This window comes from Hylobates moloch, unplaced genomic scaffold (genome assembly GCF_009828535.3).
Source record: "Hylobates moloch isolate HMO894 unplaced genomic scaffold, HMol_V3 SCAFFOLD_5, whole genome shotgun sequence".
NCBI lineage: Eukaryota > Metazoa > Chordata > Mammalia > Primates > Hylobatidae > Hylobates > Hylobates moloch.
This window is the reverse complement of record NW_026652280.1, coordinates 99,805,963-99,830,681: the sequence shown is the minus strand read 5'-3', so window position 1 is coordinate 99,830,681 and position 24,719 is coordinate 99,805,963. Positions and strand designations below refer to the sequence as shown.

The 24,719-nt window shown below is 39.5% G+C and overlaps 1 protein-coding gene across 6 annotated transcripts in view; it reads right to left on the bottom strand.

Annotated features, from left to right (window-relative positions):
- The window catches only part of ASH1L (ASH1 like histone lysine methyltransferase), a 332,744-nt gene that overhangs the window by 113,173 nt on the left and 194,852 nt on the right, over positions 1-24,719 (bottom strand). For all 6 annotated transcript variants that reach the window (XM_032154245.2, XM_032154247.2, XM_032154243.2 and 3 more), the window contains one exon: positions 13,073-13,174. In XM_032154245.2, the coding sequence (XP_032010136.1) occupies positions 13,073-13,174 (102 nt within the window). The remainder of the gene's footprint in view (positions 1-13,072; positions 13,175-24,719) is intronic.

Genomic DNA, 24,719 nt, shown 5'->3' with positions numbered 1-24,719 from the left:
CAAAGTGCTGGGATTACAGGCGTGAGCAACTGCGTCTAGCCCACTTTCTTCTTTCTAATGCAGGTTTTACTTGCTCTTCTTTTTTCAGCTTCCTAAAGGTGAGAACTGACTTAGATAGATCTTTGGTGTTTAATAATCTCAGCTATAAATATTCTTAGATTATCCCACAAATTTCTACGTGTGTGTTTTTTTTTTTTTTTTTTTTTTTTGAAACAGAGTCTCGCTTTGTCGCCAGGCTGCAGTGCAGTGGCACGATCTCGGCTCACTGCAACCTCCACCTCCTGAGTTCAAGTGATTCTCCTGCCTCAGCCTCCCAAACAGCCAGGGCTACAGGCATGCGCCACCACGCCCAGGTAATTTTTTTGTATTTTTAGCAGAGACGGGGTTTCACCATGTTGGCCAGGATGGTCTCAATCTCTTGACCTTGTGATCCACTTGCCTCGGCCTCCCAAAGTGCTGGGATTACAGGCGTGAGCCACCACGCCGGCCCTATGTGTCTTCATTTTTATTCATTTCAAAGTATTTTCTGATTTCATTTTTGGGGATTCATCTTTTACTTATGAATTATTTAGAAGTGTGTCATTTAATTTCCACATATTTAGAGAATTTAGTAACTTGTATTACTGAATTCTAATTTAATTCTGTTGTGGTCTGAAAATATATTCTGCATGAGTTTAATCTTTTAAAACATATCAAGACATTTGATTACCCAGAATAGGATGGTATCTTGGTATAATTCCACAAGCACCTCAAAAGAATATAAGAAAAATGTGGTGGTTTTTTTTTTTTTTTTTTTTTTTTTTTTGAGTTTGAGATGGAGTCTTGCTCTGTCACCCAGGCTGCAGTGCAGTGGTGCGATCTCGGCTCACTGCCAGCTTCACCTCCCGGGTTCACGCCATTCTCCTGCCTCAGCCTCCCGAGTAGCTGGGACTACAGGCGCCTGCCACCATGCCCAGCTACTTTTTTGTATTTTTAGTAGAGACGGGGTTTCACCGTGTTAGCCAGGATTGTCTCGATCTCCTGACCTCATGATCCGCCCCTCTCAGCCTCCCAAAGTGCTGGGATTACAGGCGTGAGCCACTGCGCCCGGCCGAGAAAAATGTGTTTTATATTTTCCCATTGGTTGACAATTTCTGGCACTCTTTACTCCTTTGGTAGATGCATGTTTCTATCTACTATGTTTTCTTTCTATCTGAAGAATGTCCTTTAGTGTTTCTGCTACTGTAGGTCTACTGGCAACAAATTCTTTAAACTTTTCTTTTTCTGATAATGTTTATCATGCCTCCATTTTTTTTTTTCTTTTTCTTTTTTTTTTTTTTTTTGAGATGGAGTCTTGCTCTGTCACCCAGGCTGGAGTGCAGTGGCGCGATCTCGGCTCACTGCAAGCTCCGCCTCCCGGGTTCACGCCATTCTCCTGCCTCAGCCTCTCCGAGTAGCTGGGACTATAGGCGCCCGCCATCACGCCCAGTAATTTTTTGTATTTTTAGTAGAGACGGGGTTTCACCGTGGTCTCGATCTCCTGACCTCCTGATCCACCCGTCTCGGCCTCCCAAAGTGCTGGGATTACAAGCGTGAGCCACCACGCCCGGCCTCTTGCCTCCATTTTTGAAAGATATTTTTGCTGGTTAAAGAATTTTAAGTTGACAGATTTTTTTTTTTCCTTTCCACAGTTAAAGACATCATTCCATTGTGTTTTGGCTTGCAAAATTTCTGACAATATGTCTGCTGATAGTTGTTACTGTGTTCCTCTGTATGTGTTTGTATGTATGTGTTTTTAATTTTGTTTCTGCTGGTTAATTTTAAGATTTTCTCTTTACAATCGTTTTCCAGAAATTTGGTAATAACGTCCTTTAATTTGTCTATGTATGCTGTCAAGTGTGTTTATCCTACATGGGATTCGTAGAGTTTCATGGATCTGTGGGATACAGTTTTAATGAAAGTGTGAAAGAAATATTAAACATTATTTCTTCAACTGCTATTCCCAATTTGTTCTTTATGAGACTCTATCCCATGTATATTAGCTCTCTTGATATTGTACCAGAGGTCACTAAAGTTTCATTCATTTTTTTGGTCAATCTTTTATTCCACTCTGTACTTCATTTTGGATAACTTTTATTTGTATTTCTCCAAGTTTAGTAATCTTTTCTTCTGTAGGATCTAATCTGCTGTTACATCATTTAGTGAAATTTTCATTTCAGATATTGTATTTTTCATCCATAGAAGTTGCATTTGATTATTTTAGACAGATGAAGTCTCCATATGTTGTCCAGGCTGCAGAACAGTGGCTGTTCACAGGTGCAATTATAGTACACTACATCCTTGAATTCCTAGCCTCAAACTATCCTCTCTCCTCAGCTTCCAGAGTAACTGGGACTACAGGCACACGCCACCATGCGTGGCAGATTTTTTAATCTTTCGTTTCTATCCTACGTTCACATTTTCCCTTAAATTATCAAAAATAGCTCTTTTAGTATACTTCTCTATCAATTATACCCCATGTTATTTCTGTGGCAGTTTCCACTGATTTTTCTTCTGCTGAGTCATATTTTCTTGCCTCTTGGCAAGTCTACTAATTTTTTATAGGATGCTAGACAGTTTAATGTTACATGAAGTGTTTGGATTTTGTTGTCTTCCTTTAAAAAATGTTGAAGTTGAAAAAACTGGAACATTGTACACTGTTGATGGGAATGTAAAATGGTACACCATTGTGGAAAACAGTAGGGCAATCTATCAAAAAATTAAAAATAGAATTACCATATAATCGAGGAATTCCACTTCTGGGTATACACCAAAAAAAACTGAAAGCAGGGTCTGGAAGAGGTATTTGTTCACCATTGCTCATAGCAGTATTATTCACAAATGGCCAAGGTTGGTAGCAACCCAAGTAACCATTTATAAACAAATAACAATAAACAAAATGTGGTAAAACATGCAAAGGAATATTATTCAGCCTTAAAAGGGAAGGCAATTCTGACACATGCTAAACAATGGATAAACCCTGTCTGGGCGCAGTGGCTCACACCTGTAATCCCAGCACTTTGGGAGGCCGAGGCGGGTGAATCACCTGAGGTCAGGAGTCTGAGACCAGCCTGACCAGCATGAAGAAACCCTATCTCTACTAAAAATACAAAATTAGCTGGGCATGGTGGTGCATGCCTGTAATCCCAGCTACTCGGGAGGCTAAGGCGGGAGAATCACACGAACCCAGGAGGTAGAGGCTGCAGTGAGCTGAGATCTCTCCATTGCACTGCAGCCTGGGCACCAAGAGCGAAACTCCACCTCAAAAAAAAAAAAAAATAGAAATAAAAATGAGTAAAAAATAAACCCTGAGGACCTTATGCTAAGTTAAGTAAGCCAGTCACAAAAAAACAAACACCGTGTGGTTCCACTTTAGTGGGTGATTGCCAGGGACTGAAGGGACAGGGGAATATGAAGTTCTTATTTAATGGATATAGAGTTTCAGTTTTGCAAGATGAAGAAAGTTACGGAGACTGGTTGCACAAAAATGTAAATGTACTCAACACTAGTGAATTAACTGTACACTTAGAAATGGGGAGTCTAGGCAGGCGCGGTGGCCCATGCCCGTAATCACAGCACTTTGGGAGGCCAAGGCCGGCGGATCACCTGAGGTCAGGAGTTCAAGACCAGCCTGGCCAGCATGGCAAAACCCCGTCTCTACTAAAAATACAAAAATTAGCTGGCGTGGTGGTGGACACCTGTAATCCCAGTTACTTGGAGGCTGAGGCAGGAGAATCGCTTGAACTTGGGATCCAGCCTGGGCGACAGGAGCGAGACTCTGAAAAAAAAAGAAAAGAAAAGAAATGGGGAGTCTAGCTCTGTCTCCTAGGCTGGAGTGCACTGGCGTGATCTCAGCTCACAGCAGCCTCCGCCTCCCAAGTTCATATGATTCTCCTGCCTCAGCCTCCTGAGTAGCTGGGACTACAGGCATGCGTCACCATGGCCGGCTAATTTTTATATTTTTAGTAGAGATAGGGTTTCACCATGTTGGTCAGACTAGTCTTGAACTCCTGACCTCAGGTGATCCACCTGCCTCGGCGTCCCAAAGTGCTGGGATTACAGACGTGAGCCATTGCACATGGCTTTAGAAATGGTTAAGATGGTAAATTTTTTTCTTTTTTTTGAGACAGTCTCACTCTGTCACCCAGGCTAGAATGCAGTGGTGTGATCTTGGCTCACTGCAACCTCCACCTCCTGGGTTCAAGCAATTATCGTGCCTCAGCCTCCCGGGTAGCTGGGATTACAGGTGCCTGCCATCACGCCTGGCTAGTTTTTGTATTTTTAGTAGAGACGGAGTTTTGTCATGTTGGCCAGGCTGGTCTCCAACTCCTGACCTCAGGTGATCTGCCCGCCTCTGCCGCCCAAAGTGCTGGGATTACAGGCGTGACCGACCGCGTCCTGCCAGTAAATTTTATATTGTCTGTATTTTGCCAAAATTTAAAAAAAATTGTGTATGTTTTTTCACAATTAAAATGTTTTTAAATGTTGAACTTTGTTTTAAAAATCAGTTATTTGTAGAACAGTTTGACAGTTTGATTCCTTGAATCCTGTTTTAAATCATTACTAGGGTCTAGTGTAATCTTCATTCCAGAGACACTTTAGCTCTGCTAAGGTGTAATCTTTTCTTTTTTTCTTTTCTTTCTGAGACAGGGTCTTGCTCTGTTGCCCAGGCTGGAGTGCAGTGGCGCAACCTTGGGTTTACAACCTCTGCCTCCTGGGTTCAAGCAATTATCCTGCCTCAGCCTCCCAAGTAGCTGGGACTACAGGTGTGCGTGACCATGTCTGGCTAATTTTTATGTGTTTTTAGTAGAGATGGGGTTTTGCCATGTTGGCCAGGCTGCCCTCGAACTCCTGGCCTCAAGTGATCTACCTGCCTTGGTCTCCCAATGTGCTGGGATAACAGGTGTGAGCCACCATGTCTGACCAAGATGTAATCTTTATGGGGGCCTTCATAATTGTCCCCAAGGACTCTACAGTTGGTAGTCAGAGTTCAAATGTCTCATGCCACATGTAAACCTTGGGAATTTTTCATATACAACTCCCTAGTTTTTCTTAGGCCATTTTTTTGGAGTTTCACTCTATGCAAGGAGGGCCTAGTAGTCAGCAAAGATTTAAGACTACTCATCACATGTGGCTAAACAGGCCAGGCACAGTGGCTCAGGCCTGAAATCCCAGCACTTTGGGGGGCCGAGGCAGGCAGATCATCTGTGGTCAGGAGTTCAATATCAGCCTGGCTAACATGGCAAAACCCTGTCCCTACCAAATATACAAAACTTAGCCAGGCGTGGTAGCACACACCTATAGTCCCAGCTACTGTGGAGGTTGAGTCAGGAGAATCACTTGAACCCGGGAGGCGGAGGCTGCAGTGAGCCATGATCATGCAACTGCACTCCAGTCTGGGTGACAGAGCAAGACCCCGTCCCATAAAAAAAGAAAAAAATGTGGCTAAACGCCTTTGCAATCTTTTTTTATGCTTTACCACTATACCCTGTCTCCCTTGTATATGACCTAATTCTCATTCCATACTCTCATAATAATGGCAGGAGAGCCAACAGTAGCAACAGTAACAACAGAAGTTACCATTTATGGCTGGGTGCAGTGGCTCACGCCTCTAATCCCAGCACTTTGGGAAGCCAAGGCAGGTGGACCACCTGAGGTCAGGAGTTCATGACCAGCCTGGCCAACATAGTGAAACCCCATCTCTTCTAAAAATATAAAAATTAGCTGGCGTGGTGGTGCACGTCTGCAGTCCCAGCTACTCGGGAGGCTGAGGCAGGAGAATCACTTGAACCTGGGAGGCGGAGGCTGCAGTAAGCCGAGATTGCACCATTGCACTCTAGACTGGGCAACAGAGGGAGACTGCGTGTCAAAAAAAATAATAAATAAATAAGGCTGGGCGCAGTGGCTCACACCTGTAATCCCAGCACTTTGGGAGGCTGAGGCAGGCAGATCACAAGGTCAGGAGATCCAGACCATCCTGGCTAACACGGTGAAACCCTGACTCTACTAAAAATACAAAAAGAAATTAGCAGGGCATGGTGGCAGGCGCCCGAGTCCCAGCTACTCGGGAGGCTAAGGCAGGAGAATGGCATGAACCTGGGAGGCGGAGCTTGCAGTGAGCCGAGATCGTGCCACTGCACTCCAGCCTGAGTGACGGAGCAAGACTCAGTCTCAAAAAAAAAAAGAGAAGTTACCATTTACTCAAAAACTAATTCAGTGATAAGAATTTCCTATCCACTTACTCTAATTCCCACTAGTCTGCAAGATAAATAGAAGTAGCCTCATGTTACAGATTAGAAAGTCATAGGTTGAATGGTTTATGCAACTTCCACAAGGTTACACAATATTGCTAAATGTGAATCAACTAGACCTAAGTCAAAAGTACATAGTTTTCCTATTGCATCAAAACGCCTTCTCCTCTTCTCCCACTTACCTCTTTAGTCATGGCATATGTATGATGTCTTTTAAACCTCAATACAAAGTTTATGGAAGCAATTTCTGATTAACTTTCCATCATTTCAGCATTCAGTTATGTGTAGAATACTACTACACAGGTCAGGAGTGGTGGCTCACGCCTGTAATCCCAGCACTTTCGGAGGCCGAGGTGGGCGGATTACTTGAGGTCAGGAGTTCGAGACCAGCCTGGCCAACATGGTGAAATCCCGTCTCTACTAAAAATACAAAAAGTAGCCGGGCATGGTGGCACATGCCTATAATCCCAGCTACAAGAGAGGCTGAGGCAGGAGAATCGCATGAACCCGGGAGGTGGAGGTTGCAGTGAGCCGAGATCGCGACACTGCACTCCAGCCTGGGTGACAAGAGCGAGACTCTGTCAAAAATAATAAATAAATAAATAAATTTATGTAAAATCACTAGCATATTTTATTGTTGCTCTCAAGATAAACTGATCTTAACATAAGTTCCTTGGTATTATGGAATGTCTCTTACAGTCTTTTGGCTTAATACAGTAGTTGAATTTGGTAGCCTGAATATAGTAGTTGCTCAATAATAAAATTATAAAAGAACTACCTCTCTCATCAATGTAACAATGTTTGTAAACCAGCTATAAAAAGATGAAATGATTCTGTGAAACACTACTGAAGGGATTTATGTTCTCTAGAATGTGAAAATTACCATGGATTTGTGTCCTAATTATAAAAATCTTCAGTTATGTCAAATACCTGAGAAATGAGCAGACAGACATAAATATCTTAAAAGCTACAAATATTAAAAAAAGACCTCTAAGAGAGATGTAAACTTTAACAGAGTATTTGCAAATACTCATTTCAGAAATGAAAATAGTTATCCTCATATTACGTCCTAAAGACCTAGTAAGATATTAAAAACCTCCAGAAAAGGCTTAGATTTTACTCATCAATAATAATTTTGTTACTATGGGCTCCTGATATGCATAATAACGACTACAGATTTCAGTAAAATCATATACTGTTAGCATATTATCCCTTTGGATTTATCTCAAAAACAGGGAATTTAGTTCAATAAGATGCTTGAGGCATCTTACTGGATAGGACCTATCCTATTCTTACTGATGGAGCATATCAAATAATTTATCTTCCTTGTTAGAAATTGTTCAGTAGCTCCCAATTGCATGTACAATGAAGTTCCAACTCCTCTGAATGAAAAAAACATACCATATATGATATAGTCCTCATTATTACTTTTACAACTTCCTTTTCCAACCACCATCATCACAACTTATGTACATTAGTCATAAGTCATAAGATGCTTGAGGCATCTTATCCAAAATGCAAATTGCTTTTCATTTCTACAGTTGTTTACATACCTCAGTTTACTAAACAGATGGTTTCTAGAGGTATGGTATTCCTTTGACTAAACCTAGAAGGTTAGGACACGATTCTGGTTTACTTCTTTGCCTTTAAATTGCAAAATAAAGGCTGTCATTCCCTGTGTTGCTACAATATATGAGAAAGCTAGGTCAACCAAAATTGTGAATACAGTGATTTTGAAAGCTCAGGTTTATATTTAATGGCAGTTCTCTAGAGTATTTGCATTTGGCTCTGCAATGCAACTGGGAACACTACAAACCTATGACAAATTTTATTTCAACTTTTTTCTGGGTCTGACAAACTATAAATCTGTAGGAGAGGCAAAGAATTAGTAAGAGCTTGTGGTCAGAAACTCCTTTTTCTTCCTCCTTCCAAAGCCAAAACTAAAACAAGAAACTGTCCTTTTCTATGATAGGTTTATTTCTATTTTCTCGTATATTGTTAAGTGTCACCTTTTGGGGGTTCCAACTTTCTGCATGGAAATCTGATGCGGTTTTCTGTTCTACCAGAGTCCTAGGCTCTGTCTTTTGTCTCTTGCAGCTGGATGTGTTCCAATTACCAGACTCCCAGCCACCAGGGATCAAGCAGATGTCAAGCAGCTCTAATGCTCTTTATCTCTGTTGAATTGAACTTTCTGAAGTTTCTGGTTTCCTATTTAGTTACTTCAAAGTTCAGTCATACTGTAAGAAATGTTGTCCATGTATTTTTAGGTTTTAGATAACAAGGTGTTTGTTTGCTCTGCACACCTAATCTACCACATTACTGGAAATAAAGAGCTCTAATTTACTTCAATGGCACCTGAATTTTAAGTCTCCGTTCCCTCTTTCAAGCTCCAAACTTTCACATTCTCAGACTATTTTTTATTTTCTCAATCATTTGACACTTTCTGATCGAACTCTTCTTGATCTCTTTGTGACATCTAATGTTGACTAATCTGTTCCTTTCTGAAGTCTTGTTTAGGCTTCTGTGACATATACAGTTTGATGTTTCATATTTAAGTCTCCTTCACTAAACATCTTTTCTTCCACTTCCCTCCAAAATGCTCAAGTTTCTTAGGTCTCCGTCCCCGTCACCTCATTTAACACGTTCTCCCTGGGTGATCTCTTTCACTGCCAAATTCAAGTTCATATATATACTGGTAGGTCTCTACTACAGATGTCTCTCAAAGTATAAACTACTGCTTCTAACAGTCTATTCAATATCTCTACCTAAATAGGCCAAAGACAGTCCAAATTTAATATATCCAAATCTGAAGCCATTATCTCCTCTGTCTGCATGCATTTGTCACACTCCATTCTTCATATTGTAATGTTGTAGCATTTTTTTAACATACACATATGATAAACTATATTATTACTTATCAATATTTGCTATCCACCCCCTACCGCCAAAAAGATTATACTTTCTAGTCCCATTGACACAAGACTTAACCACATGACTTGCTTTGGCATTGAAACTGAGAAGTAACATTTAATGCAGAAATTTTAATAGCCAGTTAGTGCTTTACTATGGCCCTTTCCCCTCTGCCAGAAGACAAGCAACATTCAAGGTACAGCTTCTCTGTTAGCCAGGGTCCTAGAGGGAAGGCAACATGGAGTGGACTCTTGCTGGTCACACAGCATGAACAAAAAATAAGCCTTTGTTGTTCTAAGCCACTAAGATTTGGGGATCACTTTTTAACACTGCAAGACCTATCCTATTCTTACTGATAGAGCATATCAAATAATTTATCTTCCTTGTTAGAAATTGTTCAGTAGCTCCCAACTGCATGTACAATGAAGTTCCAACTCCTTTGAATGAAAAAAACATACCATATATGATATAGTCCTCATTATTACTTTTACAACTTCCTTTTCCAACCACCATCATCACAACTTATGTACATTAGTCATATCCAACAATTCTTCAAAAACACTATGCTATTTCATGGTTTTGTGCCTTTCTTCGAAAGTGCTGTTGTTACTGTGCTAAATACATTATTATCCTTTATGTTGTCCCATTTGCCTACTTAAGTAAATTCAATATATAGTAGTGTGCGTGACTTATTCAGTGATATCTTCTTCAGTCATTTCAAGTGGTTAGTGCTTGAATTTCTCTGTGTCATAGCATTTTGTACACTGCTCTGTTACAGAATTTAATACATTGCTTTTCAGTGAATATGTCTGAATTATTGAGGGCAGTAACTTAATCTTACTTGTATTTGTATTCCCAGTGCTCACTACTCACAGCAACCCTCAACAGAAATCTAATTCAATGAAGAGAATAGTCTCATTGCAAAAGAAACATTATGAATTTAGATATTCTTTCTTTTGTTTACAAAAGTAAAATATTTCGGTGATTTTCTTTTTTTTTTTTTTTTTTTTTTTTTGAGACGGAGTCTCGCTCTGTCGCCCAGGCTGGAGTGCACTGGCGCGATCTCGGCTCACTGCAAGCTCTGCCTCCCGGGTTCACGCCATTCTCCTGCCTCAGCCTCTCCGAGTAGCTGGGACTACAGGCGCCCACCACCACGCCTGGCTAATTTTTTTGTATTTTTAGTAGAGACGGGGTTTCACCGTGGTCTTGATCTCCCGACCTCGTGATCCGCCCGCCTCGGCCTCCCAAACTGCTGGGATTACAAGCGTGAGCCACCGCGCCCGGCCAAAATATTTCGGTGATTTTCAACATTGATATGTCCCTTATCAAAATCTCATTCATTTGTTCAGGGACTGATGAACTTTTTCTGTAAAAGGCCAGAGAGTAAATATTTTAGGCTTTTGAGGACATATATAATGCTTACCTCATATTATTCTTCATCTTTTTCCCCCAAGCCTTTAAAAACCTAAAAATAATTCTTAGCTTGAGGGCTACACAAAAATAGGCCTTAGACTGATTTGGCCCATAGGCTGAGTTTCCTTACCCTGGTCTAGGTAAACATCAGAGAAATTAAGTCACTTCTTTTTTTTTTTTTTTTTTTTTGAGACGGAGTCTCGCTCTGTCACCCAGGCTGGAGTGCTGCAGTGGCGCAATCTCGGCTCACTGCAAGCTCCGCCTCCCGGGTTCACGCCATTCTCCTGCCTCAGCCTCTCCGAGCAGCTGGGACTACAGGCGCCCGCCACCACGCCCGGCTAATTTTTTGTATTTTTAGTAGAGACGGGGTTTCACCGTGGTCTCGATCTCCTGACCTCGTGATCCGCCCGCCTCGGCCTCCCAAAGTGCTGGGATTACAAGCGTGAGCCACCGCGCCCGGCAATTAAGTCACTTCTTGTTAGAGTATAAAAGTCTCTCCATGGTAGTATAAAAACAAAGCACCAAGAGAGACACAACTATCACTTGCTGCCAAGCAGACAACTGGACTAACAAAGAGCTTCTAAAGATAATCATCAACTAAATTCAACAAATACCATATTGATACAATTTGAAAGGCCTTCTACTTCTTCAAAGACCTAGAAATAGAAAGGGAGGAGATAATGTCACTTCCTTGTTTAAGTTTCCACAACTTCCAACTGTGTTTAAGGCTCTACATCACTAGTTCTCTACTACGTTTCCAGCCTCATACTAAAAAAACATCTTTGGCTGGGCACGGTGGCTCATGCCTGTAATCCCAGCACTTTCGGAGGCTGAGGCGGGCAGATCACCTGAAGTCAGGAGTTCGACACCTGGCCAACATGGCGAATTTTAGTCTCTACTAAAAATACAAAAATATTAGCTGGGTATCGTGGTGGGCACCTGTAATTCCAGCTACTCAGGAGGCTGAGGCAAGAGAATCACTTGAACCCAGGAGTCAGTGGTTGCAGTGAGCCGAGACTGCACCACTGTACTCCAGCCTGGGCGACAGAGTGGGACTCGTCTCAAAACCAACCAACCAACCAACCAACCAACCAACCAACCAACCAACCAACCGACCGTCTTTAGTCTGACCACACTGGCTTTTTTATTTATTTTCCTGAACACTCCAAATTCTCTTTAATATATTCCTCACTATCTGGAATTAATCTATCACTCTCCATCTCTCTCAGTAAAATTAATACATTTTAAAAAATTATTTCTTACTCTTCAACCATCAGTAAAAGGCAGAAAACAGGTATAAATCATCCTCTTTTTTTTTTTTTTTTTTTTTGGTAAACACACAAACTATCCATAAAAAGAAAATTGGAAGCATACCCTAAATTTCCATATAAATTATACAAATATGTTATATGTATTAACAGGTTGTAAATATATAAACATTAACAATTAAGAAGTTTAAAAATAACTATTAATAGAGGTTCTCCTCACGAACTCTTAATTATTTTGCATATCCCTAGAGATTTCTGAATGCTACTTTGGAAATTACTAGTTTACTAAACAATTTTTTTTTTTTTTTTTTTTCAGACAGAGTCTCACTCTGTCGCCCAGGCTGGAAAGCAGTGGAGTGATCTCCACTCACTGCAACCTCCGCCTCCCAGGTTCAAGAGATTCTCCTGCCTCAGCCTCCCAAGTAGCTGGGATTACAGGCGCACGCCACCATGCCTGGCTAGTTTTTGTATTTTTAGTACAGATGGGGTTTCACCATGTTGAACAGGGTGGTCTCAAACTCCTGATCTCAGGTGATCCACCCACCTCAGCCTCCCAAAGTGCTGGGATTACAGGTGTGAGCCACTGTGCCCGGCCTTAAGCAATTTTATATATATCTAAATCTTTATTAGATAGCTACAATCCACATTCCCCTATTATTCCCAACACATACTTTTACTTTAATTCAACTTTGTAAAGGGGAAGACTGTTATATCGTTTCTTTTTTTTTTTTTTTTTTTTTTTGTGAGACAGAGTCTTGCTGTCGCCCAGGCTAGAGTGCAGTGGCGCGATCTCGGCTCACTGCAGGCTCCGCCCCTGGGGGTTCACGCCATTCTCCTGCCTCAGCCTCCCAAGTAGCTGGGACTACAGGCGCCCGCCACCTCGCCCGGCTAATTTTTTGTATTTTTAGTAGAGAAGGGGTTTCACTGTGTTAGCCAGGATGGTCTCGATCTCCTGACCTCGTGATCCGCCCGCCTCGGCCTCCCAAAGTGCTGGGATTACAGGCGTGAGCCACCGCACCCGGCCTTATATCGTCTCAATGTACATTACTGATTCTCACATACCAAGTCTACTGTTTCAACTCCTTTGAATGGAAAAAAAAATACCATATATGATACAGTCCCCATTATTTTTTCTACAATATTGTAACTCCTATTCACAAATAGGCAAATGGGAAACTATCTTGAAAATCTGGTAAAGCAAATAGCACTAGCCTGTTGAAGAAGTACTCTCAGATGAAGACCTTTTCCGGGTAGGGCTACAATTTGTGCTCTCTGATGGCCGCTGGGAGGGTTTATCAGAGGTTGGCTGGGAGCCTGGAGAAAAAGAAAAAGATAGAAATCATAGGAAAATTCAAGTTTAAAAATAATGTGAAACCGTCTTTTGTTAGAACTTGTTAGTTTAGTTGCTGCCACTGTCATCCCCTGTAATAATAAGACTTGTAACCTGATATTAGGAGGAAAATAAGCAGAAGACAAACCACACTATATGTCGTGAAGAATTTCACAGATCTTATATACATAAGTTCTCCTGTTATATTACCAGAGGAAAAACTAATTTTAATGGAAGAATAAACAATATATGACTTAGTTTTCATGTGTTACTAGCCCAAACATTATTTAAAATATTGATACAAATTACTAACAATATTTTAACCAAATCTGTTCTGGATTATTGATTAAAATTCATCATATAAACTGACAAAATTTACAATGTAATTTATTAAAAAGTTGATGTGAGGGCCCAGCGCAGTGGCTCACACCTGTAATCCCAGTACTTTGGGAGGCCAAGGCGGGTGGATCACAAGGTCAAGAGTTTGAGACCAGCCTGGCCAACATGGTGAAACCCTGTCTCTACTAAGAATACAAAAATTAGCCAGGCATGGTGGCACATGCCTGTAATCCCAGCTACTCGAGAGGCTGAGGCAGGAGAATTGCTTGAACCTGGGAGGCAGAGGTTGCAGTGAGCCGAGATCGTGCCATTGCACTGCAGCCTGCACAACAGAGCAAGACTCCATCTCAAAAAAAAGAAAGTAAAGGCTCAAACCTTAAACCCACACATCCTATCCAATTCACAGAAATTATTTTCAGATTCTATGTTTTTCTTCCTTTTGCAAATTCTAGAAAAACTGGTAATTAATTTATCCATGAAATACAGTAAGTTTCTTTTAAAGCTATACACTTAAGGATCCTTGGCTATATACATAAAAGCTTATGAAGACAAACTCAATTTCCTTTCAAAAACTTTCATGCGTTTAGCAAAACCCCAAATCTATACAGCATAATACATCTCCTGCTCAAAAGAAAAGTATGTTGTTGATGTAAGATTATTTTCCTGAATAAAATATACTTTATTCTTATATTGGATTCCTTATAATCTAAAATGGCAGCTATTAAGAGTTGGTAATGAATGTCTACCTCATGTTTGTCAAAAAACTAGTAATCTGAAATGCTTATTGATGGGAAAAAATTACAAATAAAAAAACTTACATGTGACTGGAGCCACAAAAGGTACAAGAAATCAAAAAGTTGAAGATTTTCAAGATCTGCCTCTAAATGAAAGTTAACTCCTAAAAGAAGATGTGATTAATTCTCTAAGGACAACTTAGGGTCAGAAGAACTGAATGGAGCTAAGTTGCTGTTTCCTTTTCTCTAAGAGAAATAGACCATGAGCCTTGTTTTAATTAAGCAGTATCTTAAATCACATTGCTGTAAATAGTCTTTTAGCAGGCTATGGGAAGCACTGCTCAGGTGAGATGTTAAGACTATATGCTGTCATTCAAGAGTAACACGTTAAATTTTTTTTTTAGAAAATTGATGTGATAGTACATCCTACTTCTGAAACACAATGACGACTGATGTAGACCTATTCAAGAAGCAAGACTGGTTATTGTTGAATCTTAACAACAGATACAAGATGGATTTTTAAATCTGACAGTATAATAAATACCCCTTGAGTGTGGTTCAGATGAGAGATTTCCACTAAATAACTGAATATCACAATGAAACATCTAAGAAATAAAAAAAAAAAAAAAAGCCCAGGCATCAGTGTAGACATATTAATACTGAAAACTTCATATACGGACAGATACATATTTCCTACCCAACACACAGTCAAGACAGAAGACAATAGTGGCCAAGAAGCCTGAGATAATAGTCAACTCTATCACCATTCCTGATCGTGGATTAAGTACTAAGAAAAGAGGGGTTTGAGGGCATTTTTTTTTTTTTTTGGGAGACGGACTCTGTCTCCCAGGCTGGAGAGCAGTGGTGCCATCTTGGCTCACTGAAACCTCTGCCTGCCGGGTTCAAGGGTTTCTCATGCCTCAATCTCCTGAGTAGCTGGGATTACAGGCATGGGCCACCATGCCCAGCTAATTTTTTGTATTTTTAGTAGAGACGGGGTTCCATCATGTTGGCCAGGCTGGTGTCAAACTCCTTACCTCAAGTGATCCGCCCGCCTCAGCCTCCCCAAGTACTGGGATTATAGGCATGAGCCACTGCGCCCAGCCCTAAGAGCACTTTTTATATAAAGTCTTTTCTCTCAGTCATAAACTAACATTTATTGAGTATAATTTATATGCTTGGTACTCTGCTAGATATTGTGAAGGTAGGGGGAAGAAGTCTACAAACGGTGTAATGGCCTCTGCCCTCAAGGAGCTTACTAATCATCGTGTATATCATCATGCATTACATTTTAGGTGGCACTTGTGCCATCCATTCTTGAGCTCCATCTTCAGTTCTCAGGCTATTTGGTAGTGTTTCCTGAATTTCTTGGTCATCTTCAAGAAAGTCTTGATGAAGGCTTCAACTGTACCTTTGATCATCAGGATATCCTGAGAATCACCCTGCCTGGCCTCACCCACCTCAGGGTAAAAAGAGGCTACAGGCACTTTCTTCAAAGCTCCTTCTTTTGGTGACATCTGGAGCTTCAGAGGCAGTGGGAGATGGAATGGGGGTCAGATCCATGGAGATCATTATTGGCAGCATTGTACAGCAATTCCTGAGAAACTGAAACAATTGAGAGAGAGATGGCTTACTTAGCTCACTTAGCTTCTGAGCCATTTTTCATTTCCTGAAAGTAATGGAAGCCAGCAGCCTATTCTTAGGATTTAATAGGAGATTTGAGTAAAATTTCATTCAGGAAGGTTCTCATTTTTCATTTTTAAAAGTTTGAATTCCCTGTTCATACAGAGCAGAGCTATTCTTAACAATATTACATATTTACAAAAAATAAAGTTGTATCCTTGAGATACAGATCTCTATCGCTTGGTAATCATCAGCTCTAGCATCTTATTTCATTTAAAAGCAGTGCTCAGAGAGGCAGTAAGATGAGGATAACTGAAAAAACATTACTTAAAGATACAAAGCAACCAAGTTTAAGACTGGAAAGTGATGCTATCACTTATGTATCCTGGCTCTGCTACAAATTAAACTAGAGAGAATCTACAGAAATAAATGTGCCTGGACTTTGGTTTAATAAAGCTAAGTTACAGCACTGTTGTGAATCCCAAAATGAGATAATGTAATCCAAAAATAATTTTATAAAATTCAAACTGTTTTATAAATATTAGTGACTATCATATATTAATTGAGTCCTTAGGTTTATCACGGAATTTTTACATAGGCAGGTGCGGGGGCTCATGCCTGTAATCCCAGCACTTTGCTAGGCCGAGGTAGCCAGGTTGCTTGAGTTCAGGAGTTCAAGACTAGCCTGGGCAACACGGCGAAACTCAGTCTTTACAAAAATAAAAATAAAAATTAGCTGGGCATGGTGGTGCATACCTGTAGTCCCAGTTACTTGGGAAGCTGAGGTGGGAAGATCGCTTGAGCCCAGGAGGTAGAGGCTTCAGTGAGCTGTGGTCGCACCACTGCACTCCATCCTGGGCGACAGTGAGACCCTTGCCTTAATAATAATAATAATAATAATAATAATAATAATAATAATAGAAAGAAGAGCAGTGAGTTATACCCAGTAGGGAGCTGGAACTAACCTATTAACATCAAGCATTTACCTTAAACATAGACTGAATCCAATTAAGAAGTACTAGTCATACAGGCACCTCCAGGGCTGGTAGGTACTTGCAGGGTAGGAAAAAGTTACTCTGAGTGAATCTGCTAATTCACTGACTCTTTGCCATAGCTTTTGCAGAGTATGCCCAAGAGATGAGTCAGAACCAGAAGATGTCTGGCTTTCTGCTCAGTTTTTTCCCAAGGGAGAAAGTAGTTTCTGCTTCCCCTACTTAGCTCTTTTCCTCGCTGTCTCCATCATGTGACAAATGTTTGCTCATGTCTCAAGAGTGGCCATTTTAGATCTGCCTGGAAGGATGTGTGGAGGCTCCTCACTCCACAAAGGACAAGAGGTTTATACGAATTCTAGTTCAAGAAAATCTGACACTTCCTCAAACTATACACACAGAGAACACAATTGTAGGTATCAAAGAGTTCCTATCATTTCTCATTTCAAAATACTATAAAGCAGAATAAGTACTTCAGAGGTGAATAAAGACTACAAATAGGAGTTCCTTAGTTCACAATATTACTAGGTAGACCACCACTGTGTGTCTCATCACTCAGATGATGACAACTTCAGAATATGTTTAGAAATTCTACACACATAAATGCAGGAAGTAGAAATTACAGGCAAGCTGCAAAAAAAAAAAAAAAAAGTACCTAAATAAAATTGGATTTCAGAATAAATATAAGCAGATTATTAAGGGAAATACTTTTTCTTCAGTTGGAAATAAAGGCCCTCATGTAAATAAGGCAGACTACTAGTAAGGAGGAAGACAGAAAAAGAGAATATCATAAATTGGAATAATACAGAGAAAATTAAGAATTAAAACCAAACTTGCAAATGTCAAGGAACCTTGGAAGTGATTTTAATTATAGACTCTGGATTTTATTTGGCCAGTATTTGATGAACTTTTGAAGATAAAGACAGGATTTACAGAAACATTATTGTCAATTTAAACAAGAGGGGAAAGGTAGTACTTTTACAGCAAAACTGTAAGATGAAATCAGGGATACAAACTGTCAGAAAGTTGAAAAACTAAAAAAAGAACATAACTGGATCATAAAGAAATAAGATTATGAAAATCTTTACAATAAACACAAAATGAGCAGAAACCAAGAACCTGTTTTCAAATTGATTTGCCACAAAAAATCTTGATTGACATTTCCATTGGAGGAACTAAAACAAACCAAAGATATATAAGTAATGCTACTTTTACAGATGCCTGGGTGTGAAGACAGTAAAACAGGCAAAGATAGCAGAATAGATAAAATTCTCACTGATAATAATGTCTGCAGTGGCGGAGGCATCCCAAAGAAATCATGAGAATAAAGATTCAACTAACTACTCATTGAAGCCCTGAGCATCCTAGCCTAGAAAAACAAGGAATTTCCCTGGTGCCAAATACAAATTAGCAAAAAAAATACAGTGAATTAAATCAATAGTTGCTTGGACAAAACATATGTTTCTTTAGCCTAAGTTCACTATTAAAGCTTTTATAACTTAATATAGTATGAATTTTGGTCACACTCTGGAGATCAACACTAAAGATACAAATGATTAAGAAATCATTTATATGAGTGGAATGTTTGATGTTTGCAATGCTAGAAATATCTTTGGGTGAATTATGGAAAAATAAATTAAGTATGCTAATTTGGACGAATGCTATGCAGTAGTCAGTTCTAAGATATTATCAATTTTAAAATAATTTATTTTAAAAGTTTCTAACACTGAAATTGTTCCTTCCCACCAAAATTAAATTGTTACAAAAGTTTAGTTTTAAAAAAGATTCCTCTCTCTTCTTTCATTATTTATAAGTCAAAGCTATTTGGGAATGTGTGTTAAACAACGACTGAACCAAAATTGGTTGTAATAAAAAAAGGAATATGAACATAAAATTCCAAACTATTTGAGAACTTCTGATCAAGATTTTTTTTGTTCCCAGATTCAAGTTCTGAATCCTTTGGTATGGTTCACAGCTGATAGCCGCCTTGGAACCTTCTTGTGAATGAGCTGAATGCTAAGGTAACAGCTGTTTTCAATTGTGGGAAATACAGAAAGCAATACATTTTATCCCATGCACCAACTAAATGCACTACAAGAGAGTACGACTCAGAGCCTGTTCTGGCGATTTTTAAGCTAAAAAGTCTGTTTTGGCCGGGCGCTGTGACTCATGTCTATAATCCCAGCACTTTGGGAGGCTGAGGCAGGCGGATCACGAGGTCAGGAGATCGAGACCATCTTGGCTAACACGGTGAAACCCCGTCTCTACTAAAAATACAAAAAATTTGCCAGGCGTGGTGGCGGGCACCTGTAGTGTCAGCTACTTGGGAGGCTGAGGCAGGAGAATGGCATGAACCTGGGAGGCGGAGCTTGCAGTGAGCCAAGATAGCACCACTGTACTCCAGCCTGGGCGACAGAGTGAGACCCCGTCTCAAAAAAAAAAACCTCTGTGTTTTTCTCTAACCAGGCTATTTTTCATAATGCCCAAATGACATCATTCACTGAAATGGAATTCTTCTGGAAATTCCCATAACTGCACTAACCACACCACAAACAATTTTCTGCTTTCATCTCTGTAGGTTCACACTGCCTTTATAGGCATATCTTTTTTCTACCATCTTTTTAAAATTGATACATAATAGTTGTACATATTTACGGGGTACATGTGATATTTTGTTACACACATAGAATGTGAAAGAATCAGGTCAGAGTATTTTGGGTATCCATCACCTTGCGTATTTATGACTTCTATGTGTCAGGAACATTTCAAGTCCTCTCTTCTAGTTATTTTTGAAAAACACAATATTGTGCTGTCACCTATAGTCACCCCACCCTGCTACTGAACATTTGAACTTATTCCTTCTAACTGTTGCATAGGTGTGTCTTATAAACAGCACTAGAGAAATCGTTTGAAATCAGTATATTCTGATCAAAGCTTATGCTCTTCGGTTAAAGAGAAAACAAAACTCAGTATTCTTTGCTTCCATCTATATGCTTGTACAGTGAATATACTTTTTCCAAAAAAAAGGTTTAATCCTCACTTATTCTTGGAGGACAAAATATTCATCATCACCGAATGCACTAAATAATGGATATAATTTATATGTAGTAAATCATTTACAATAATGTTCCATTGTCTGCTTGTTCTATGACTTGTAAGCTATAAATGCTAAATGAAAATACTCCATTCTACTGCTCTGCCAATTTTAGAATCCAGGTTTGTAAGTTCTGTCATGTGCAGCCGGCCATGAGTCACATATGCTGAAACACAGGGATTAAATAACTGACATTCCAGGTCAGAAACTCTTGCCCATGAGACCTATTTCATGTCTACCTAACATACATACATAAATTAAATGGAATCACTATCATGACTGGGAGAAACCAGGAAACCTGGCCTTACTTAAGTGTGTAATTTTACTGTAATTTCACTTGCATCAACCTGATTTTATAGCTGTTAGTCTACACAGTACAGAACAGCATATAAGTTAGAAAAATAAGCTAACTACCACATGCACTTAATTTATAAAAGTGATTATAGCTGTTACTCCTTTTAAGGCTTCATATGATTTAATTTTACAGTGAATATACTTGTTTACTTTAAAAATGCTCAAAGTGATAAGTCAGTTTGATTCCCCATTTTTGAAACAAGGAGAGAAAGGTTAAATGCGTTGGTCCAAGCTACACATGCCAGTGTCCCTAATCCGGTTTCATTTATTTTTCCTGAAATTTATATCAACATGATTTATCAAATATGCCTGTTTTACCCCCAACCAACACTTATGATGAATCCACTCAATACAAATAGTAAATAACCTTTCTTTTTTCATCAATTATCAGTTTGAGATATGTTTTACTTAACAATTTGTATTCTGCTGTATTAAAAAAACTTATTCTGGAATAAATTTAGATTTACATAAAAGTTACAAAGATAGTACAGATAATACTCATATGTCCTTTACCCAACATCCCCCAGTGTTAACATCTTACATAACTACAGTATATTTGTCACCACCAAGAAATTAATATTGGAATAATACTATTAACAAAATTCCAGACTTTGTTTAGATTTCGCCAATTTTTTTCCACTCATGTCCTTTTTTCACTGTCAATCTGGGATATCACATTGCATTTAATTGTCATGTCTCCTTGGTCTTCTCTGTTCTGTAAAAGCTTCTCAGACTTTGTTTTTTTAGGTCCTTGATACTTTTTAGTACTAGTCAGGTATTTGTAGAATGCCCTTCATTATTATTATTATTATTTTTTTTTCTGCTTAGACTTAACACATTCTATCAGAGAGTACATGATATCACCATGCCTTATCATTGGTGAAGTTAACCTTGAACTTGGTTAAGGTGCTGTCTGCCAGGCCTCTTCACTGTAAAGTCACTGCTTTTCCCTCTTCATACCCTGTTCTTTAAAAGCCAGCAGTCCAGCCCATATTCAAGAAGAGGGAAGTTAAGTTCTACCTCCCGAAAGTGGTGATCTACATATATTATTTGGAATTTTTCTGTAAGGAAGATTTGCTTCTTTTCTGCCAAGGATTTATTTAGTCAATCATTTATTTATATCAACATGGATTTATAGATATTGACTTTATTTTTTAGGTTATAATCCAATACTCTCATATTTATTTTGTTGCTCAAACTGTCCCAGCTTGGACCACTGGGAGACATTTCAGGATAATAATGTCCTGAAGGTGATCAACAATATTGTAATACCTATTATACAGTAGGTAGTTTTTGGAGCATTTTAACGATACCAAATGTAAAATGAATCTACCTTAAATTTATATATGGAAAAAATCAACTGAAGACTGAGAAGATCAATTAAAAATCATATGTAACTATGCATTTCTTAAACCTTTATACTTCAAAAAGCAACCTGACATCACAGATTGAGAAAATGTAATTACATCTTCAACAGAATGCTATAGAATAACAATGTCATTGTAAGGAAAAAGCAAATAATAAACCAGTCAGAAGTGCTACAAAAGAAAACACTGAGGAAAAAATAGCAAAATGTAAAGGTGTAAGAATTTTAATTGTCTGCATTTCCTAACTTCCATTCCTCAGCCTCCAGAAATCTAACATTTGCCACTACACAAATGGCTCTCAGACACAAGACAAACTAACTGCCAAAGCCAATCATCTACTTTCAGTACTTACCTAACCAACCTCCCATAACACTTGACACTCTTTTTTTTAATTAATTTTTTTTTTTTTTTTTTTTGAGACAGAGTTTCTCTCTTGTTGCCCAGGCTGGAGTGCAATGGCGTGATCTCGGCTCACTGCAACCTCCACCTCCCAGGTTCAAGCAATTCTCCTGCCTCAGCCTCCTGAATAGCTGGGATTATAGGTGTGTGCCACCACGCCCGGCTATTATTTGTATTTTTAGTAGAAATGGGGTTTCTTCATGTTGGTAAGGCTGGCCTTGAACTCCCGCCCTCAGGTGATCTGCCCGCCTCAGCCTCCCAAAGTTCTGGGATTACAGGCTTGAGCCACCGCGTCCAGCCACTTGACACTCTTGACTATAAATTCACTTAAGAAACCCACTGAATTCACCATAAATATTGTTATTCCTTCTCATGGCCTTAATAATCATGCGTCTAAAATTATCTTCAGGTTTGACCTCTCTTTAGAGAAACACACTGTATTCACCATAAATATTATGCACCATAAATATTGTCATTCCTTCTCATAGCCTTAATAATAAAGTATCTATAATTATATTCAGGTTTTACCTCTCCTTTGAGCTACAGATCCATCTGTCCTACAAAACAGGCTTGAAATCCAAATCTATTACCTATTTCCAACCTTATCCTTTTGCATACCTCATTTCACTTAATCATATCATCTCTACCTTAGCTCAGAGCCTCATAATATTTTTTGGTAGCAGTTTCCAAACTGATCTACCTGATCTGCTTTCACTAATCCATCTATCACATTGCTATCAATGTAATCTCAACAAATTATTCCCTATCTTAAAACCCTTAACTTCTCATACCTTAAAAGTAAACTCTACACTCTTGGGAGTCTCATATAAACGAGGACTTTATGATCTGCCTATCTTTCCAGTACCATCTCTTGGGTCCCATATCAAACCATTAACACTTAACTAAGCACAGTAACACATCCCCATGCCCTTGCAAAGCTGATATCTAGTGTAAGAAACACCTGTCACATCTTATTCTTCGCTGCTAATTCAAAACTCCCTCCTTCCCAAGCCCTTTTAAGTCAGTCCCTCACTTCTCTGCTCCCCAAAATGCCTTGTGAATATCTCAATATTAAGAACTGTCAGGCTGTGTACAGTGGCTCACATCTGTAATCCCAGCACTTTGGGAAGCTGAGGTGGGTGGATCACCTTAGGTCAGGAGTTCGAGACCAGCCTGGCCAACATGGTGAAACCCCATCTCTACTAAAAATACAAAAATTAGCCGGGCATGGTGGCACACGCCTGTAATCCCAGCTACTCAGGAGGCTGAGGCAGGAGAATTGCTTGAGCCTGGGAGGCGGAGGTTGCAGTAAGCCGAGACTGTGCCACTGCACTCCAGCCTGGCCGACAAAGCGAGACTGTCTCAAAAAATAAAAAAAAAAAAAATTAAAAAAAAAAAAACCAACAAAAAAACTGTCAATAACTATTCGTATACATGTCTAAACTATAAATCAACTTTAAGGCAGAAATTATCTTTTTTTTTTTTTGAGACAGAGTCTCGCTCTGTTGCCTAGGCCAGAGTGCAATGGTGCAATCTCGGCTCGCTACAACCTCCGCCTCCTGGGTTCAAGTTATTCTTGCGCCTCAGCCTCCCGAGTAGCTGGGACTACAGGCATGTGCCACCATGCCTGGCTAATTTTTGTATTTTTAGTAGAGGCAGAGTTTTACCATGTTGGCCAGGCTGATCTCGAACTCCTGACCTCAAGTGGCCCACCCACCTCAGCCTCCCAAAGTGCTGGAATTAACAGCATGTTCCTTCTCCTGGCACACAATAGGCACAAAATAACTGTTTGCTGAAAGAACAGCTACCATCATAAGGGAATAGTTAAGAACAAAAATCAAATACATAAAATACTCCTAAACAAAACCAGTTTCGACTTTCAAAGGGATCAAAACAAAAGATATCTGAGCCTGAATTAATATTTTTATTTAGTATTTTGCTTAACTAAAAATTTTTCCTCGACCGGTTTTTGTTAAGACAGCTAAACCTATTTTCACATCTACCTGAAAAATGTATACTAAGTTTCTATTAGAAAATCAAGTCACATCTCCATGTACTTATCAAGAGTAATTGTGAAGAAGATGGAGAGATTCCAAGATAGAAGCAATTAACAAAAGAATTTAGACTTATGATAAATAAAGAATACAGCTGGTCTTTGTCCCTGGTTCCTGGCACAGAGTTTCAAAAACCCTTGTAATTACCCAAGTGATAGGAATGTCTCTGTTATGCCAGTGAGATGAAAGCCTGAGGTAACTTCAAGATGGGGGCTGGTGACCAGAAAGACCAAATCACATAATTAAAGATCTGAAACTTTGGGTCACCCCAACCTCAAGGGAATGGAGAACTGAAGATTGAGTTAAAAAACATGGCCAATGATCTAATCAATCCAGCCTACCTAACAGAGCCCCAATAAAAACTCTGGACACTGAGGTTCAGTGGAGCTTCCAGGTTGGTGAATACAGTGATGTGCTGGGAGGGCAATGTGCCCAGATTCCACAAGGGGAAGGGCATGGAGGTCTGTGGACCCTTCTTGCACCAAACACTGCTCTATGTATGTCTTCAACTAGTTGTTCTTGATCTGCATCCTTTGTAACAAAACTGTAATCATACTATAGTGCTTTCACAAGTTC